General features: G+C 46.7%; 1 protein-coding gene across 3 annotated transcripts in view; it reads left to right on the forward strand.

Annotated features, from left to right (window-relative positions):
* The window catches only part of CACNB2 (calcium voltage-gated channel auxiliary subunit beta 2), a 419,858-nt gene that overhangs the window by 5,984 nt on the left and 392,266 nt on the right, over positions 1–21,608 (forward strand). For all 3 annotated transcript variants that reach the window (XM_065399326.1, XM_065399328.1, XM_065399327.1), the window contains exon 2: positions 17,717–17,809. In XM_065399326.1, the coding sequence (XP_065255398.1) occupies positions 17,717–17,809 (93 nt within the window). The remainder of the gene's footprint in view (positions 1–17,716; positions 17,810–21,608) is intronic.

A 21,608-nucleotide genomic window follows, 5' to 3' on the forward strand; every position in this document is an offset into this window, starting at 1 on the left:
ATTGCAGAATTACCAACTGTTGTCTGTAACCTATCATTTAAATCAGCTTCTGTACCAAATGACTGGAGGATAGCTAATGTGTTGCCAATTTTTAAAAAGGGCTTCAGAGGTGACCTCAGCAATTACAGGCCAGTAAGTCTGACTTCAGTACTGGGCAAACTGGTTGAATCTATAGTAAAGAACAAAATTGTCCCACACATAAATGAACATAATTTGTTGGGGAATAGTCAACATGGGTTTTGTAAAGGGAAATCATGCCTCACCAATCTACTAGAATTCTTTGAGCGGGTCAACTAGCATGTGGACAAGGGGAATCCAGTAGATGTAGTGTATTTTAGATTTTCAGAAAGCCTTTGACAAGGTCCCTCACCAAAGGTTCTTAAGGAAAATAAGCAGTCATGGGATAAGAGGGAAGGTTCTCTCATGGATTGGTAATTGGTTAAAAGATAGGAAACAAAAGGTAGGAATAAATGGCCAGTTTTCAGAATGGAGAGAGGTAAATAGTGCTGGGGTGCTGAATTATATGGGCCCGTGGTGCCCATGCTCCAGCAATATTCATGGCCCAGGGCCCAGCTCCACCAATGTTTGGGGCTGGGTCTCTCCCCGAGTCGCTTGCTGCCCTAGTGCGCCTCCCCCAAGCGTCCCTGCCTGGGCAGCAGGTAGCTGCCCCCTGTAGCTGTGCTCTGCTCTGCCAGCTCCTGGTGTCAATTGCTCTCGCAGGGTCTTAGTGCTCCCAACCACTAGTGCCAGGGTAGGCTGACCTGACCCTGCCCTTCTGCCTGGGATGGACGGACCCTTCCCTTTTCTGATGGGACCCTCCACCAGAGCAGGGGGCCCCCCGCCTGCAGTCACTGCTCCTGCCCCATGCTGGGCAAGAGGCAGCCCCATCCCCTACCCCCAGTGAGGCTACAGTGAGGGACAGCAGCAGGGGAGGAGGCGCACACATGATGCTAGCCCCCGCCCCCTGCACCCACCACAGGGGAGGTGAGGGGACTTCCGGGACCTGAGAGGGGCCCTAGGAGCATGTGCAGTAACAGTGGTGCGAGGTGAGTGTGCTGCCGGGGAGGAGAGAGGGTCCCTCCCCTGGAGCTCACTGCTGCTGGTGAAGAGAGGGTGGAGGGAGTCCTCCTCTCTGGCCCCAGATGGGGGCAGCCTGCCCGCACCCCAAACTCCTCATCCCTGGCCCTGTCCCACCCCAGAGCCTACATTCCCCAGCCAGAGCCCTCACACCCCAACCCTGAGCCCCCTCCTGCACTGTGCATCCTCCATCCCTGGCCGCAGCCCTCACCCCCACACCCCAATCCTCTGCCTGAGCCCCTCCCAAACCCCTCATTCCCAGCCCCGCCCCAGAGTCCTCATATTTTTACATTATTTAAAAAAATATATATCAGCTTACAAGGCGGGTGAGGATGGGGACTTGGACCTGTTCTGGGCAACACCAAAAATTATACAAACCCGCTGCCCCTGAAATAGTGGTGTCCCCCAGTGGTCTGTACTGGGCCCAATCCTATTCAACATATTCATAAATTATCTGGAAAAAGGGGTAAACAGTGAGGTGGCAAAATTTGCAGATGATACAAAACTAATCAAGATAGTTAAGTCCCAGGCAGACTGCGAAGAGCTACAAAAGGATCTCTCAAAACTGAATTACTGGGGAACAAAATGGCAGATGAAATTCAATGTAGATAAATGCAAAGTAATGCGCATTGGAAAACATAATCCCAACTATACATATAAAATGATGGGTTCTAAATTAGCTGTTGCCACTCAAGAAAGAGATCATAAGAATGGCCATACTGGCTCAGACCAAAGGTCCATCAAGCCCAGTATCCTGTCCTCTGACAGTGGTCAATGGCAGGTGCCCCAAAGGGTTATCATCAAGTGATCCATGCTCTGTCACCCAATCCCAGCTTCTGGCAAACAGAGGCTAGGGACACCATCCCAGCCCATCCTGGCTAATAGGTCCATCATTGGCTATCTTCCATGACTCTATCTAGCTCCCTTTTGAACCCCGTTATAGTCTTGGCCTTCACAGCACCCTCTGGCAAGGAGTTCCAGAGGCTGACCGTGTGTTGTGTGAAAAAATACTTTCTTGTGTTTGTTTTAAACCTACTACCTATTAATTTCATTTGGTGGCCCCTTGAGTCATTGTGGATAGTTCTCTGAAAACATCCACTCAATGTGCAGCGGCAGTCAAAAAAGCAAACAAAATGTTGGAAATCATTAAGAAAGAGATAAGACAGAAAATATCATATTGCCTTTATATAAATCCATGGTTCGCCCACATCTTGAATACTCTGTGCAGATATGGTCACCCCATCTCAAAAATGATATATTGGACTTGGAAAAAGGTTCAGAAAAGGGCAACAAAAATGATTAGGGGTATGATTAGCTGTATGAGGAGAGATTAATAAGACTTGGACTTTTCAGCTTGGGGATATGATAGAGGTCTATAAAATAGATAGAGGTCTATAAAATCATGACTGGTGTGGAGAAAGTAAATAAGGAAGTGTTATTTACTCCTCCTCATAACACAAGAACTAGGGGCCACCAAATGAAATTAATAGGTAGCAAGTTTAAAACAAACACAAGAAAGTTTTTTTTCACACAACACACAGTCAACCCGTGGAACTCCTTGCCAGAAGATGATGTGAAGGCCAAGACTATAAAAGAGTTCAAAAAAGAACTAGATAAATTCATGGAGGATAGGTCAATGGCTATTAGTCAGGATGGGCAGGGATGGCGTCCCTAGCCTCTGTTTGCCAGAATCTGGGAATGGGTCACAGGGGATGGATCACTTGATGATTATCTGTTCTGTTCATTCCCTCTGGGGCAACTGGCATTGGGCACTGTTGGAAGACAGGATACTGGGCTAGATGGACCTTGGGTCTGACCCATTATGGCCATTCTTATGTTCTTATGCAGAGCCTTAAGACTTCAATGGGACTACTCACAATTTCTAAAGTGGAGTATGTGCATAATTCTGTGGGGGACTTAGATGTGACTCTCTCAGAATAAAGTCAGGACACTGAGCACCTCATTTTCAGAGGTCACGAGTAAGGCAACGTTTATGTCATGGATATCATGGAAGTCACAGAATCCGTGACTTCCAAAGACCTCCATGACATTCTCTGCTTCAGCCCCAGGACTGCTGGACTCTGGAGCTGGCAGTCAGCAGGGCCCTGGCAGGGTTCCATCAACAGGTGACAGCAACGACAGGCGATAGCGCCCCCCCCCCTGCAATGTTCCACAACAAGTGCCAGACTCCTGAGGGGACGCTCCTCAGGGTTCTAGTGATGGGCGACAGCCTCATGCAGGGGAAGGGGCACCTTGGGCAAGGGGTTGGGGGTGTCCCATATTCTCTTTGGGAAATATAGGCACGCTGCAGCCCCCAGCTGCTGCGGGCAGAGGGGGAACCCCAGAGCTCCCAGCCACCACAGTGGCGGGGGAAACCATGGAGCCACAGCAGCAAAAGTCACAGACAGGGCATGGCTTCTGTGAATTTTTGTTTATTGCCTGTGACCTGTCCGTGACTTTTACTAAAAACATCCATGACAAAATCTTAGCCTTAGTCATGAGCACCCATAATTCCATCAATGGGAGGTTGGGGTGCTCAGTACCTGTGAAAATCAGGCCATTATTTTTTTCCTTGACTTCCTATTTCATCAGCTTTTCACAAACAAAAAGCAAAATAAATGAGAACTCATCAGTTTAGCAATCAAGTAATTTTTTAAGAAGATAGGTCCACCTGGTTATTTCTAGTAACAGACAGAGAGCAAGGGGCAATGCTTTGCAATTCTTCCATGGTAATTTCTTGATCTGTCTGGTCCTATTTTTTAATGAGTCCACAGTTCAGCTTCTGCTTCCAAATTGGGTGTGTGTGTGGTGTGTGTGTGTGGGGGGAGGGGGCGGGGTCCAGAGACTAAATCCCTAGCACTATTGGCATACCAGAACAGAATATTGGTTCATCTAGTGCAGTGGTTCTCAACCTATTTACCATTGTGGGCCGTATCCAATACTACCTGTATGGCCCTGAGGATGTCACATGGGTTGCAGCTCCGTCCTGATTCGGCCACAAGCAGACCGCAGGTTGAGAACCACTGACCTAGTACATTATCCTGTCTCTAGCAGAGGCCAGAGTGGGATACTTTTAGAGGAAGGTTCATGAAACCCTGTAATTGGCAATTATGAAATAACCTGCTGAGAGGGGAAATATCTTATCTGAAGTGAGTTCCTTCCTAATTATTTCCTTCTCATCTTGCCCTCTCTTTACCTCCTTCTATGTTATCTGTCAATTAATTTCCTAATGGCTTGACAAATTGTAAATGAAAACAAGTTCCTTCTTCCTTGTTTCCTTTTTTTCTTAATCTTTTTCACATCCTTTTACAGAGCCTCAAACTTCTAGCCTTATTGTGATGGCTTTATTGTGGCAATAGGTGCTCCCTTCTTTCTATTTCAAGGGACTTCTGTCTTCCACATTTCAGGAGTTCTTGCTTTTGTTTCTAATTTGTATACTTAGGTTATCCTCTAATACAGGGGTTGGCAACGTTTGGCACGTGGCTCGCCAGGGTAAGCACCCTGGCGGGCCGGGCCAGTTTATTTACCTGCTGACGCGGCAGGTTCGGCCGATCGCGGCCCCCACTGGCCGCGGTTCACCGTCCCGGGCCAATGGGGGCGGCAGGAAGCCGCGGCCAGCACATCCCTTGCCCGTGCCGCTTCCCGCCGCCCCCATTGGCCCGGGACAGCGAACCGCGGCCAGTGGGGGCCGCGATCGGCCGAACCTGCCGCGTCAGCAGGTAAATAAACTGGCCCGGCCCGCCAGGGTGCTTACCCTGGCGAGCTGTGTGCCAAACGTTGCCGACCCCTGCTCTAATATAAGAATTGTCTATGTGTGTGTGAACGTGTAATGTCACGAGGCTAAGCACATTTGATTTCAGGTCCTTGCAGTAGTTCAGTTTCAATTTTTGGAGAGAAACTGATGTCGTGGAGTGAGTATTGTGTAATTTGTTTTCGCACTTTGTGAAGATTATCTACAAATGTGTACGTACATCCTGTTATTCTTAAAGCAAGATAGATCCATTGGCACACATGGGCCAGAACCCCAGCTTAGTCACCTGAGCTGTCACCAGGAACCAGCTGCCCTCACTGTTTTCTCTCAGGTTTCCACCCATCATCCATCTGCCACGGAATCTTCCCATCCTCATGGACATATCACCCTCTAGTGAGGAATCAGAAGAGCAGCAGCAGATTTAACCCGCCCTCTACTGACAAGTTACAGTTGAGTCGATTTACCCCATATATACAAAACATACCCCATTTCACCTATTCTTTAAATATATTCTTCTATTGCAAAGCCTTAATTTGTTAATATTAACTCACAAACTAACTTTATAATTAATAGCCAAAGAGATCCTATTACTCTTAATTTAATTAAATACAAACAATAATTCTATCACTGCTTACCATGGAGCTATTGAAGGCTTTATTCTCATCTATCAGTATTCCGCAACTGCCAACTCCAACATGGCAGTGCCTGAATAAAATAGATTAGAATTAGGAGGCGGTGAGACCAGATTACTTCCAGCACAATCACCAGCATGAGGCAGTGTTTTCCACCCTGATGGCTGGAAGTGGTAACCTCCTTCCAGTGTTGCACTCTTTTATGGTAGAAAAACATGTTAATAGCCTTAAATATAAGCCAGGGCAGATTTCAAGAATTATTTCTCTCTTGATTTCCACCCAAACTGTTGAGGGGTTCAACCTGCATCACCCTGCTCTTTGTCAGCAGTAGGCTGAGTGCTCAGTCGCTACTGGAGGCATTTGTTTCTCAGTTGTATACGGTATGCCATCAGTTGTTGCCCTTGTTCTTTAGATTTTTCCCACTGTTGAGTCCATCTGAAGCTCTCTGGTGATTTCAATCCCTACTTTCCTTTAAAGCCTGCTCACTGCCTTCTAGAGGTCACATTCCTGGTTTTTATAATGCAAGCCATTTTGAATGGGAAGCTCCAGCAATATTTCACCCCTAAATTCCTAAGAGCTTCAGTGGCCTGGCTGTAAATTGGTGGGCTCCACCAGCTGGAGAAGGTGGAAGCATGCTCCAAACAACTGCACCTTTCCAGTTCCTTTGCTTGAGGCTTTTCTGCATCAACATAGAGATAAGATTGAAAATTGTCTCACTGCCCCTATGGGTCTTGTCTTAGACTTTGTCTTCGGGGCTCCACAGTCCTCCTTAGCTGAGGCTTCACCATAGTTGGCTCCTGCTCTCTGCTGGTGTCTCTTCCTCAGGCCTTCCATCTGACAGGTGCAGAGACTCTTCCCCTCCCTCTTGGGCTTTCCCAGACCCTGGTTTCTCATTTCTGCTCTCCTGTTTGAGTCAGGAAGCCTTATATGCAAATTCCTATTGGGCACATGAGTAGGAGCAGGCAGGATCAGACCTCCAACAACAGCTCCCAGTCTTAAAGGGCCTAAGGGTTGTAAGAGGCTTGCTGGGATGAGCACATGTGCCCCAAGAACCAGTGCCTCTCTTACACACTCCTTTCACTCAGACTGAAGGCAGAGAGGTCTTAATCTATGGTGGGATGAATCTAATGAGCAGCAGACTCATTACATTCCATTGTCACCTCTGGAATGTAGTAAGTCAGCAGGAGGAAGAAGATTCCCTGGCAGTTAGGGAGACAGTTGGTTTGAGTGAGGAGAACAGGCCTAGTCCCCTCTCCTGGCTAAGAGGGTGAGGGTGGCAGAAACTCTTTGAAAGTGTCTGTTGTGGGCAGGGAGCTGGCCCTCTTGAGATCCAGCAGCAGAGCAGAGGTAGCCTGAGATCTGGGAGACTGATGAGAAGCAAAGTGCCCCATAAGGGAGAAGCTGTTAGCAGCGGTAGTGGTAACAGCATATTGCAGGTTGACACAAGGCCAGTGGGGAAGGAACAAAGACTTGACACTGCATCCGGGTTTCTGAATAAAGGGGGGCTTGGAAGGGACTGCCAGGGGCACTGAAGCAGCATCCTTCCAAGCGACTAGTAAAAGGGCAGGAGACCCTTTTACTAGTGGGGTGGGGCTCGCAGCCTAAACATTGTTACAGGGAAAGCAGTCTGCACAGCAACTGGACAACTGCATGGAGGAGCCCCCAAAGAGATATCACTATGGAATTGAACCCTAGCATGTTGGGAACTACTGACTGATACCCCATTGCACCTATTTGGGGCATTCCAGGTACTGGGCCTGAGTTGGCCTAATCCTCTTTCAGAATCCCTCCTATGGACTAAGGAGGAATTGTGATGTTTATCTTTTGTTGTCGTTTAAGCTGTTGTATGTGGGATATTGGTGACCTTCTTTTCTGCCTGCCCTACTAAACAATTGCTTTTGTCTGAGCTGTGTGTCTGAGTGCTTATTGGGACTTACCAGATGCTAGAGTCTATAGAGCGTACTGACTGAAGTGCTTGTAGTACTTGCTTCTGAATCGTGGTATGGCTAACATGCTACTGAATATCAGAGAGGGTTTGATATACCGCAGCACTGAACAACCCCATTTGGTGGGGATGATTACAGTGGCAATGGATTGTTCTTGAACGGAGTGGTAGGATTCGGTCAGTATGTCCTGAATTTTCCTTAGGTTTCTGTTCTTTGTTATCTAGTGCATGTGCACATTTAAGTCTCTTGGTCTTGAATCCTTCTGCAGGGGGAGGAAAGATCACTTGGTGTCTTCTGTCTGTTAGAATAGGAACATTCTCTTCTCACTCCAGCAATTCTCCATTAAGAGATTCTACAAATCTTTCAGGATTATGCTTCTCAATTACTTTAAGTACTCATTTGTTCCTTATGTTAGTCCTTCATTCCCAGATCTATCAGTCATCTAATCTGCATTCCAGCTATTGATTTTTGTTTTCTTTCTGTTTCATTCTCTTCAGCTCATCATTTTTATACTGAGATGTTATACTCCTAAGGGAATTCTGCACCAAAAATTTAAAAATTCTGTACACAATATTTTAAAATTCTGCAAATTTTATTTGTCAATACATAAATGTGGAGGCTCCAGCACGGCAGTGCGGAGCACAGGCCACTGACTGCACAGAGGTGGGAGATCACCCTGCAGTCCCCACCCCGGGACATGGACTCGGCAGTGAGGCTGCACCTGACCCTGACAGCGCAAGGGCCAGGCCTGCCCCTCCATGCCAAGCACATTAGATGTAGACAGGCATGCTCAACGCAGCAGGATCCAGGGGCTTAGTGTAGGGAGATCCAGGTGGGGGGTGATAGGGTTCTGTGTGGGGCAATCTGGGTGCAGGCAGCTTGGGGGGGGGGTCCAGATGCTGGGAGGGATTGGTAGGGGGGTTCTGGGTGCAGAGACAATGGGTCTCTGCAGGGGGGTCCAGGTGGGTGGTTGGGGCTCAGCGGGGGGTGGGGGGATTGGGGGTGGAGGGCTCAGCAGGGTGGGGGTCTGGGTGCTGGCTTGATGGGGTGCAGGTGCTGGTTTGGTGGGATTCAGTGGGAAGGGGGGTCTAGGTGCAGGGGGCTAGTGAGGGTGGTCCAGGTGCAGGTGGGGTAGGGGTCTCAGTGGGAAGGGTCTGGGTGCAGGGGGTGAGGCTTGGTGGGGCAATATAGGTATGAAGTGGGTTTGGGTGCATGGGGGTTGGGCAGATAGGGAGCAGCTCCCTGTACAGTGACCCCTCCCCTCCATGGCTGAGAAGCAATGGGGGCAGGAAGGAGGGGGGTGCAGAGCTTCCTGCAGCCAGAGAGGTTTTTTTGGGGGGGTCTGACCCTGGCTGCTCCTTGCAGGGGAAGAGGCAATCCCATCCTCCCTAGCCCTGCTGGGGACTAGCAGCTGAGCCTAGCACAGGGTAGGAGCCACTGGCTGGGGCATCTGCATCCTATCCCCTCTCCCCGGGATTTACCTCTTTGCTGGCTGCTCCAGATGCCCGAAACAATGCACCCGTGCTGCTGGGGAGCGGCGCATGACCCTTTTGCGGCTTCCCTTTGCTTCCCCATCAGAGAGTCATTTTTCTGCAGGGAAGGAAAGAAATCTGTGAGGAACATGAATTCTGTGCACGTGCAGTGGTGCAGAATTCCCCTAGAAGTAAACTTAGTGACTGCTGGCTGAATCCTCTGAATCTTTGAATGAGGCAAACATGTCTGGTTTTTTAAATTTTAGCTCTGCCTCTAACTCTTTAATATCAGTCTTAATGACTAGCACTGTATTCTCCATTATAGGTTGCGGATGAGCTGCTACTGAGAGCCTTACACATGCTGCCCTTTTCTGCCTTGGTGTAAAATACAAATGAATGGTAGCTGATGGTTCATAGATATGCATTTAGGATTTACCATAGATTCAAAGGCCAGAAGGGACCATAGTGATCATCTAGTCTCACCTTCTACATAACACAGGCCATAGAACTTTCCCCAAAATAATTACCTAAACATACATTTTAGAAAGACATCCAATCTTGATTTTAAAATAGTGAGGGAGAATCCACCACAACTCTTGGTAAATTGTTCCAGTGGTTAATTATTGTCACTGTTAAAAATTTACACCTTATTTTCCATCCACACTGACTGGTTTTCTGGTTGTGGATTGAGTAATTTGATGCCATTAGGTCCACTTTTCCAGATGCAATTTAGCACAGCATTTTTCCTTTGGTGATCAACCATGTATTCTGTTTGTCATGTACATTGGAGAATTAAGTATTGTGGATGCAGGCCTTCTGTGCATTGGACACAGCAGAGATCTTGTTAAAATCATAGGGTTTCATTGTGGAAAAATGAACACTCTTCAGCTCTTAATAACTTAGAAATAATTGTTCATATATGAAACAGTGTTAATTTTCAGGGAACCGCTATGCATGTGTAAGATGATTAATATGATTTTCATGGTTTATTAGATACGGTGGATTTAAATAAAGGATGAGTGACTTATTTTTAGTTAAAAGTGAGAATGAAAAACATGTCTTCATCACTTTTCATCTACCACACTCTTTAAGAAGAACAATTTTTACAAAAATACTTGTAGTTAAAAAAAAAGTCTTACACAGCCTGACTGGTATTTTAGGAAGCAACAGAATTTAAACATGTGTGTGTTGTGTTTCTTTGTCTATAGCAACGCAGCCCATTTTAAAAGAACTTTACACACCTAAGTAACTAAGTAATAAAGCAAGCTAAGGTCCCCATTCTATATAAACACTTAAGAGCATGCATAACTTTACTTGTATTAGCAGTCCCATTGAGTCAATGAGACTGCTCCCATGATTGAAGTTATATCCATACTTAAGTGTTTGCAGGATTGGAGTCTTACTAATTGCGAAATGAATACAATTACTTTGTTCCAGATTGTTGCTGACCACATGCAGATATTCTTGGGTAGTATTGAGGAGCATTGCCTTTGCGCATATAGCATACAAGCCCAGACTACAGGGACTGTTCCCTGCATAAATACTACTGTGTACAAGCCTATGGAGCAGGCTGCCCCGGTGGGTGCATGCTGGAACATTCAGAAGTATGGTAAAGCATATGCAGTACCTTGGTGCATTGGGTTCAAGAAAGGCTGCTCACCTTGCAGCTTATTTAGGCCAATAGCCATGTGTCACAATTCAGCCTGTTATTTGTAATTGTTCAGTTATAACCAACTGTTATACACTTCTTCCTGGAATATAAGCAAAATGTAGATAAAATACCTAATTTTAATACTGAAATTTCCAGCCTAGTATTATGTACATTGTGAAAAATCAGTTTACTATTCTTCCAAAATTATAACTCCAGAAACAATTGTTCATGCAAATAAAGAGTTTGATCTTGCACAACACAGCTGTGAGGAAATGCACAGGAAGAGGCAAAATATAATAAGACAGAATCAGTGACCCCAAATCTCAAAATTTTATCATATTTGGTGTTTTTCTTAAATCCACAGCTCCTGGAGTCATGTGATTATGTGAGAATCTCAGCTCTCATTTAAAAACAAAAGCAAGTTGCTAGCCTTCAAAGTTTGGAGAAAAGCTTGAAAATTTGAACCCTAAGAGCTCAAATACCAGAGGGCAATTAAAAAGAATCCAAAATGTATTGACTTTAAAATGATGAGAATTTTAAAAATCTCATGACTTTTTTTGTGGGGAGACTGACTCAGGATTTTTGAATGTTTGGGGTGGCAATGTTGCAGAGTATTAGGAAATCCGATTTTTTTGTTAAGATGTGCTGCCATGCAGTTACAAACATATACATGATTATTAGCAAGAGTAAATTTAAGAGGGGATTACGTGGCCCACCACCTCTTTAGCATGATGAGGATACCTATCAACCTCCAGTTTCCTCAGATGCCGAAATCTTTCCTCCTTTTATTTTGTTTTGTTTTTTACTCTGTGCAGAGTTTACAGTATCAGACAAGAAACAAAGACAGCTATAGATAAATATATGAGGGAGTAGAAGGAAACAATGAGACGATATTGGTCAGCATGATAGGCAGTGGTATCCACACACCAGAGGCTGTTGTCACATTTTTGTAGGCATCACAGCAAAGGAGAGTTTTAAGGATAATGAGGTAGCTTTTTGAATGTTTATGGGGAACTCTCAGGTGTGAGGGGTAGCATGGGAGAAAGAACTGAGGTGCTGGTTTGAAAATTTAACAAGTGGGAGATGGAGGTTGGCATTATTGGCTGATTGGAGGCAGAGTTGACATCTTGATAGTGAATGAAAGATGATAGACTGGGTGAGGATTGACTGTGAAGGGCCTTGAAAGTGAGTACAAGCAGCATAAGTTTGATGTGATAGAGAAGAGGGAGCCAGTGGAGGGATTCAAAGAGAGGGGTGAAATCGTCAAAGTAATGGGCTAGAAGAATAATCTTTGCAGCTGTACTCTAAATGGATCTGAGCAAGGCAAGATTGCATTTGTCAAGGCTAGAGAAAAGGATGTTGTTGTAATCAAGAGTGATATAGTGAGAACCTGGACAAGAGTTTAGCTGTGTGGATGGATAGAAAAGGCTGTATATTAGTGGTGTTACGTAGGAAGATTTAGACATAGCCTAGATGTGAGGACCTAGAGAGAGGTCCAAGTCAACAATGATGCACAGGTTATGGGCTTGAGTGACAGGCAGGATAGTGGTGTTGTGTACAGTGACCAAGAGGGAGGTGGCTACTGAACAGAAATATTGATTGAATGTCTTCCTTTTGAGCATTATTATTGACAGTTCTATCATATCCAACTAGTAATGAATCAATACCATTGTTAGGATCTATAGATGTTACCTGGTGTTCTTTTGCTTCCATTATCAATTTTCTACAATTCCTAGCTTTTAATTTATGTTCATTATTATTAACTTCCCCTTTTTTTCATTAGTTAGTTTTATTATTTATTTATTATAGCTGCTTTCACTTCCCCTCTAAGGCCTCGTCTACACTAGGAGGTTATGTCGAATTTAGCAGCGTTAACTCGAATTAACCCTGCACCCATCCACACAACGAAGCTATTTAGTTTGACATAGAGGTCTCTTTAAATCGATTTCTGTACTCCTCCCCGACGAGGGGAGTAGCGCTAAATTCGACATGGCCATGTCGAATTAGGGTAGGTGTGGATGGAATTCGACGCTAATAGCTCCGGGAGCTATCCCACAGTGCACCACTCTGTTGACGCTCTGGACAGCAGTCCGAGCTCGGATGCTCTGACCAGCCACACAGGAAAAGCCCCGGGAAAATTTGAATTCCTTTTCCTGTCTGGCCAGTTTGAATCTCATTTCCTGTTTGGACATCGTGGCGAGCTCAGCAGCACTGGCAACGATGCAGAGCTCTCCAGCAGAGGTGACCATGCAATCGCAGAATAGAAAGAGGGCCCCAGCATGGACTGATCGGGAAGTCTTGGATCTGATCGCTGTGTGGGGTGATGAGTCTGTGCTTTCGGAGCTGCGATCGAAAAAACGGAATGCGAAGATCTACGAGAAGATCTCCAAAGCCATGACGGAGAGAGGATACAGCCGGGATGCAACGCAGTGCCGCGTGAAAATCAAGGAGCTGAGACAAGGGTACCAGAAGACCCAAGAGTCAAACGGATGCTCCGGATCCCAGCCCCAGACATGCCGTTTCTACGAGGCACTGCATTCCATTCTAGGTGCGGCCGCCACCACTGCCCCACCACTGTCCGTGGACTCTGACGATGGGGTATTGTCGACGGCCGCTTCCTCGGAGATGTTCGCGGACGGGGAAGATGAGGAAGGAGATGAGGAGGACGAGGCAGTCAACAGCGCTTTCAATACTGATTTCCCCGACAGCCAGGATCTCTTCATCATCCTCATGGAGATCCCCTACCAACCCTCCCAAGGCGGTAACCCAGACCGTGAATCAGGGGAAACATCAGTAGGTAAGTGTTTTAAACATTTATTTTGAACAGAATAGGAATGGTATCTTAACAATGGGTTTCTCATGATTAGTTTGCCCTAGGCGCTTTAGTTTCTAGTCCTTGCCAGTGCAGCTACTGGAAAAGTTTGTCAACATGTCCGGTTTTTCATGATTAGGTTGCCCTAGGGGCTTTAGTTTTTAGTCCTTGCCAGTGCAGCTACTGGAAAATTCTGTCAATATGTCCGGGGATAGAGCAGAAATCCTCCTGGGACATCTCCACGAAGGTCTCCTGGAGGTATTGTGAAAGCCTTTGCATCAGGTTCCTGGGGAGAGCGGCCTTATTGCGTCCTCCATGATAGGAAACTTTTCCGCGCCAGGCTAGCAGCAAGTACTCCGGGATCATTGCCTCGCAAAGCATGGCGGCATACGGCCCTGGTGCTTGCTGGCATTCACGCAGCATGCGGTCTTTCTCTGTCTCCGAAATCCTCATCAGAGTGATATCACTCATGGTGACCTGCTTTAAATTAGGGGAATGTTATTATTGGGACTGATTGCCTGTTCCTTTACATAACTGTAACCGGCCGTTTACAGCCACGCGGTGGAGGCGTGACGGGGCAGCATGCAGGGATCTTTCCCGGGGACAGCCGCGAGGGGGGTGGGACAGGGGCAGAGTTCATGCTGGCCGGATTGCCGGCAGCAGGAACTGGCCAACGCTAGGAGCATTGCTTGGAACGTGAAAGGAGGGCACTGCTATAAATTAAGCTTTAAGCAGCCAAAAGTCTACGGCTTACCATGTCCGCCTGCTAGCCGAATTCCGTTGTCCGGCCCCGCTTGTGTGATCTGTACAGCAAGACCCCAGGCACTCAATGGGAAGGCCGAAAATTCGACCTTGTCCTGAGTGCGCATGTGATAGGTGCTGTGCATGGTCTTGTTCACAGAGAAAGACTATATTCATTGTTCGCAAAACTGTATCTTTCTGAGGAATTCACTCCCTTTTTCCCATCCCCAGCTGCGAGTGTCTCCCGAGCAACCCGGGCATCCCCCTCCCAGAGGCTGGCGCAGATTAGGCGCCGTAAGAGAAGGACACGGGACGAGATGTTCTCAGAACTTATGGGCTGCTCCCGAGCCTAGGCGGCACAGCAGACCCAGTGGAGGGAGAACATGTCGCAATACCAGCGATCACACAGCGAACGGGAGGACAGGTGGCGGCAGGAAGACCAGCAGGCGACTCAAACGCTGCTTGGACTAATGAGGGAGCAAACGGACACGCTCCGGCGCCTTGTAGATGTTCTGCAGGAACGGAGGCAGGAGGACAGAGCCCCGCTGCATTCTATCTGTAACCGCCCTCCCCCGCCACAAAGTCCCATCCCCCCCCTCACCCAAAGTCCCAAGAAGGAGGGGCGGCAGGGGCCGTGAAAACAGTCACTCCACCCATGCAGACTGCTCAAGTACCAGAAGGCTCTCATTCCCAAAGATTTGATAAGTCCTTTCCTTCACTCCAAAAGCACCTCATCCAAGCCCCCGTCCCAGTTTCATCCCCTAACTGTGTAGTTGTTAATAAAAAATAAGTTTCTGTTAATTACTGTTTCCGTCATGTTCTTTTAGAGGACAGTGTGTTTGAAGGGGGGGAAGGGCGTTGGTAATTGGAGAGGACAGTCACCTTTACCAGGGAACAGACACGGGGGCAGGTTCAGCAGAAGGTCACACACACATTGCAGTCACTAGGCACCCTAGTCAGTCTGGGAGGTGGTTTTCATGTTCTGTGTGGGGGGGCTATGTGAGTTTGTGGCGGGGGAGGGTGGTTACAGATCTTATGCAGCGGTCCTTAGCCTGGATGACAGAGCCACGCAGCAGGGGATCTGTAACCGCCCTCCCCCGCCACAAAGTCACATAGCCCCCACACACAGAGTCCAGAAAAGGAGGGGTGGCAGGCTCCGTTGAAACAACCACTGCGGACTGCTCTAGGAGCAGGAGCCTGTCATTCCTCGAGTTTAGAAGCGTCCTTTCCATCACTACACCCGCTCCCCACCACAGTCTGCGTCCCAGTTTCAACCCTTTATCACGAAACCCTTAATAAAGAAAACGGTGTTAATGAACAAAGTTCCATTTATTTTATTTTTAAAGGTGTATTGGAAGGGGGGCAACGGGGTGAAGGGGGTATGTAACTGGAGAGGATAGTCAACATTAAGTGGGTAAAGAAACGGGGGCAGGTTCAGCTTCTCTTTAAACAAACTTAATAGTCACAGGTTACCCTGCTCACTGTGGAACCTAGCTTTCAAAGCCTCCCGGATGCACAGTGCATCCCGCTGGGCTCTTCTAATCGCCCGGCTGTCTGGCTGGGCGTAATCAGCAGCCAGGCGATTTGCCTCAACCTCCCACCCTGCCATAAATGTCTCCCCCTTGCTCTCACAGAGATTGTGGAGCACACAGCAAGCTGCAATAACAATGGGGATATTGGTTTCGCTGACATCAGAGTGAGTGAGTAAGCTTCTCCCTCTCCCCTTCAGACGTCCAAAAGCACACTCCACCACCATTCTGCACTTGCTCAGCCGGTAGTTGAAGAGTTCTTTTTCACTGTCCAGGGTGCCTGTATAGGGCTTCCTGAGCCAGGGCATTAGCAGGTAGGCTGCGTCCCCGAGGATGACTATAGGCATCTCCACATCCCCAACAGTTATTTTGTGGTCCGGGAAGTAAATACCTTCCTGCAGCCGTCTAAACAGACCAGAGTTCCTGAAAACGCGAGCATCATGAACCTTGCCGGGCATCCGACGTTGATGTTGGTAAAACGTCCCCTATGGTCCACGAGTGCTTGCAGCACCATTGAAAAGTAGCCCTTTCGGTTAATGTACTGGCTGGCCTGGTGGGCCGGTCCCGGGATAGGGATGTGAGTTCCATCTATAGCCCCACCGAAGTTTGGGAATCCCATTGCAGCGAAGCCATCTATGATCACCTGCACGTTTCCCAGGGTCACTACCTTTGAGAGCAGTAGCTCAACGATTGCGTTGGCTACTTGCATCACAGCAACCCTCACGGTAGATTTGCCCACGCCAAAGTGATTCGCGACTGACCGGTAGCTGTCTGGCGTTGCAAGCTTCCAGAGGGCTATGGCCACTCGCTTCTGGACAGTCAGGGCTGCTCGCATCCGGGTGTCCTTGCGCTTCAGGGCAGGGGACAGCAACTCACAAAGTTCCAGGAAAGTTCCCTTCCGCATCCGAAAGTTTCGCAGCCACTGTGATTCATCCCAGACCTGCAGCACTATGCGGTCCCACCAGTCCGTGCTTGTTTCCCGGGCTCAGAATCGCCATTCCACAGCATCAACATGACCCATTGCCACCATGATGTCCACGGCGCGGGGTCCCGTGCTTTGTGAGAGGTCTGTGCCCCTCTCAGACTTAATGTCCTCACCGCGCTGCCGTAGCCTCCTCGCCCGATTTCTCAGCATCTGCCTCTGAAAAAGGTGGATGATAAGGTGCGAGGTGTTGACAACGGCCATAACTGCAGCGATGATCGCAGCAGGCTCCATGCTCGCAGTGCTGTGGCGTCCGCGCTGTCAATCACCAGAAAAGTGCGCGAACTGATTGCCCACCGGCGCTTTCACGGAGGGAGGGCGGGAGTGACGGTTGAATGACGAGTTACCCAAAACCACCCTCGACACATTTTTTGCCCCAGCAGGCATTGGGGGCTCGACCCAGAATTCCAATGGGCAGCGGGGACTGCGGGAACTGTGGGATAGCTGCCCACAGTACACTGCTTCCAATGTCGACACTTGCCCCGTTAGTGTGGACTCACAAAGTCGAATTACTGTCCTTAGTGTGGATACACACGTTCGACTTTGTAATATCGGTTGCACAAATTCGCTTTAAGTAAAATCGAACTACTCTCGTAGTGTAGACATACCCTAAGTAAGGCTGGTTTATTGACCAGTGTAACCTTCTTTCTCAATTGTATGATTGTGGATTTTGTAGCATTTAGTAAACTGTTCTTAAACAATTATCATTCACATTTTTCTGTTTCTTTCTCCCAGCTGATTTGGCTCATAATTAGGATGTACTGTAGACTTCTCCAGCATCTCTCTTATTAGGAAGTACATTTAAAGTAACTATAAAATAAAGCCATGCTATTCTGACTTGTGAATATAATATTACATCGTACTAGTTTGTAAAACTGCTTCACTGAACCTGAAAGGAGAGAGAGAACCTTTTAGGGCTTGACTGTGCAAACCATATTCATGTTGGTCAGCACTTACTTATTCACGTGTCCCATCAATTACTTGCGTAATTGCTCACCAACTTGAGGAAGGTTGCCCAGTTGAGCCCCGAGCAGTCAAACATGTCATGTTACATCAGTAATGTTTGTATTTGAAGTTTCTGTGTAAGGGAAATTAACAGTATTCCTGTTTTATTTTTTTACAGTGTTACGGAAAAGGCGCTAGAAGAAAAAACCGATTTAAAGGATCAGATGGGAGTACGTCTTCTGACACTACCTCTAATAGTTTTGTACGTCAGGTATGTTATGCTTTTTTTAGTTTGTCATTCAGTTTTCAAAGGATATTGTAAACTTTTTGGTGTTCAGGACAGACTAGACAGACTTTTTCTTGCAGTATTAGTGATCAAGGCACAGTGTGGTGTTATTGGACACAGAACATAGTAGCTTTCGGTTAGTCTTATTTGCTGTTGCTGAGAGCAGTATTTACTTTCCTTTTATCACATAAATTCCATGAGGTGATTAAGTATGTAGGGGGATGGGGAGACTGGTGGGAGGGCCTCTGCTCTAGCAGAGACCTCATAGTCCCCCCCATCCCCAGGGGGATTCCCTGCTTAAAATATTGCTTTTCTCATTCTTCCCAGTGTTATTTCAGGAGCCCAGCTGGAAAGGAAATCCTTGGCAGCATAGGTCCCACCAGACTGCCATGGAGCTGGAGAGGGCTGTAAAGGACAGAGAACCAGTGCAGAGTCATTCACACTCTGTGAATCCACCAGATATGTGCAGATTTCAGAGTGGATTCATTAGTTTTGATGGAATAATGCCAGGGAAATTCTGAGGGGGAGCCTGTAGTTAGATGTTGATAGATGTTTGGCTTCATGTGTGTTTGCTCTGTGTGCCGCTCCAGCACAGACAAGCTGGCACGGCAGACCTCGAGCGAACCGCCCAATGACCACAAGGTCCGTTAAGGGACAAAGGTTCCTGGCCAGGTTTATTGTCAACAAAGTATGGTACTAGTAACCTGCAGACGCTACCGGTCCACTAATACATGTATGCCCGTAACAATGGACCAGCTTAGTGACTGGCGGGACTTTCTGTTCCTCCCTAGGCTAGACAAAGATACTCCCTCTGAGATACATCTTTATACCGATACAAACAAGTTAATACTGTAAAAGCAGCAAAGAGTCCTGTGGCACCTTATAGACTAACAGACATTTTGGAGCATGAGCTTTCGTGGGTGAACACCCACTTATTCGGATGCATGGGTATTCACCCACGAAAGCTCATGCTCCAAAACGTCTGTTAGTCTATAAGGTGCCACAGGACTCTTTGCTGCTTTTACAGATCCAGACTAACACGGCTACCCCTTTGATAAGTTAATACTGTCCCTCTGACATAGTTACTATAGTTACTGCCCCCTGACATGGCTAGTTATCACTCATCACCTTGTACATGTTGGTTCGATCAAAACATCTCCATTACGTACTGTCATCCTGACCTTATCTTTTAGGAGGGGTCAGTGTGTTCCTGTTATCCGTGGGGAATGTTTTTGTACCATCCTTGATATCAGGATGTTCTGGTACCACTTGATATTGAGATGAGTTTGCATGAGTACTCTGTGACTAGCACTTCTTAGGAATGTGTATTTCTGCAATATCAGCCCTGTTCTTGCCAGATTCTGTGAGTAGGTCACGCCTCATACCAGGTCTCTAATACAAGAGCTTAAGGTTCAGGCTCTCTTCCTACTACAGAGCCTTGTAAAGTTTGCAGTACTTATTGTGGGTTTATTGCGTATGGGTTGATTTGGCCCACAGAGTTAGTGAAAACCACAGTGACAAAGTATATCCAAGGCACAGAGTAGTCTATGGCTGCAGAGTTTACCCTTTGTTGCAGAATTGTGCTCCGGAAACTCAGTGTCTTTAAATAAAAAGTAGCTGTTATGGTTGAGGACAGAATCTTGAAAATGTGAAGCAAATGTTAACAATGCAGTGACATGTGCTTGAGTCTGAAGAGAACCTGCAACAAAGCTCTGATAAATGAATTTTCCCATCCATTTCATTCAGGATTTTGCAGGTGCAGAATTTGACATTTTTGCTGCAGAATTCACCATTTTACTACAACGAGGCATGCAACATTTTGTTTTGTCTCCTTTCCTTGCCAGATTCCCTTGCTTTTTCCTATACTTGAATGCAAAATCTTAACAGTGACCTCATATGCATTTATTTCAGTTATATCAACAGATCAGCTCATCAGACCGTCAACTATTCCATGCATTTGGGAAGCTATTCTGCCTTAATACCATTGTGGTTATGTTAAAGTTTTGTGTCAGACTGCAAGTTTGATGAAATTAGAGTATATATTGAGATGGATGTGAAAGCCTTATGAAGCATTGGAGTGTGTTATCAACGGTGTTCTAGGCAGTGAAGGTGGAAAGATATGCAAAAGGAAGGGTTCCCCTTAACTTCCTGTGTCCCTAATGTTAAGATTTTGGGTTAATGGAGTGCGTCCTGCTGCATCCTTAACTGCCACTAAAACATAGTTTTTGTTTGTTCATTTCTTGGGGGATTTTTTTTATACTGCTTTGGTGTACCTCACTGTATGACTCGCCATAGTCAGGGAGAAAGGGAACTGCCCCTGCCTGAAAATCAGAGGGGAATAAACTGTGCTGCTGGAGCTGCTTCTGACTATGTCAACCCACCTGAAGAGTATGAGAGGCTTGGTCTACACTAAACCCCCAAATTGAACTAAGGTACGCAACTTCAGCTACGTGAATAACGTAGCTGAAGTTCGAAGTACCTTAGTTCGAACTTACCTCGGTCCACATGCGGCAGGCAGTCTCCCCCGTCGACTCCGCGGTACTCCTCTCGTCTAGCTGGAGTACCGCAGTCGACGGCGAGCACTTCCTGGTTCGACTTATCGCGTCCAGACAAGACGCGATAAGTCGAACCCAGAACTTTGATTGCCAGCCGCCGAACTAGCGGCTGGGTGTAGACATACCCTGAGACTGTGATGTGTGTTGGTAAATTCGTTGTAACATTGTATCCTGTTTGTTTGTTTTTTTAAAAACCGCAAATGTTACAAGTAAACACACTAAGAGCAATCCTCTGTTTAGTAGTGACAACATAATCTGTCAGCTAGAGGGAACCTTCATAAAGGAATCTGTCAGCACTCACTTCCCAAAACACTCTGTAGCCTCTCATGTACTTCTGGAAATTGGGTACAGCCAGGAGCAGCTTCAGCAGCAGGGTGCACATGTGTGCATTATATTAGCATATCTGCGTATTAATCTCCTCCTTGCCTGCCACTATGAGACGTAACTCTCAAATTTCAAAGATGCTAGTGTGATAGCTGTTATCTTGTCAACACCAGGGGTTGAATCAGTGACCTTCATAGCTAAAGGAATGAGTCTTTACTGCTTGTGCTAAAGAGTCAGGTTGTCACAAATTCACATTACTGTGGATTGGACATCCGGGGTGGGAATCGGGTAAGACACATAACACACTAACTTTTGGGTTACTCAAGTCAATAAGTGACAAATGCATAAAATGTAAAACCTGTGTATTTTGATCCTTCACATCATAATTTACAGATTATCGTAGTGTTTAAGTGGAAACCTGCTTTGAACTGTCTTTTTCACTGTGGATAGTATATTCCAGTAATGGTTACAGTATTATTCCAAAAAGATGCAGCAGCTCTGAATAACACACAGAGGAATTGTTTGAGTCATAGCAGGTGTGTGGGAGAAGTGTTTCTGCATGAGTTTGCTCACTGCAGTTTCTTTTGGAGCTCAAGATTGCACCCTGGGCAAGCAGTTTTGCTCTGACTCTCTTTCCTACTTGGCTAGCTTGATACCCTAGCCCAAAGAGGAATCTCTAGCAGCATTACTGCCATTAGATGCAAAAGCACAGCAGACATTGGATGTCAAATGCTGATAGCACGTTCAGGCAATAGGTGCAGCCGCTCTCCACTACTTACGTTTGTGTGTGGTATTCCTAGAATATCACAGATAGATATTACAGGATCTCTTTCTGTACTTGTATCTTTTGTAGAAGACTGCCATTTTGGTATAAACTAACTATTGTTTCCCCTTCTGCAGCACTA

Source organism: Emys orbicularis, chromosome 2 (assembly GCF_028017835.1).
Source record: "Emys orbicularis isolate rEmyOrb1 chromosome 2, rEmyOrb1.hap1, whole genome shotgun sequence".
Classification (NCBI taxonomy): Eukaryota; Metazoa; Chordata; order Testudines; family Emydidae; genus Emys; species Emys orbicularis.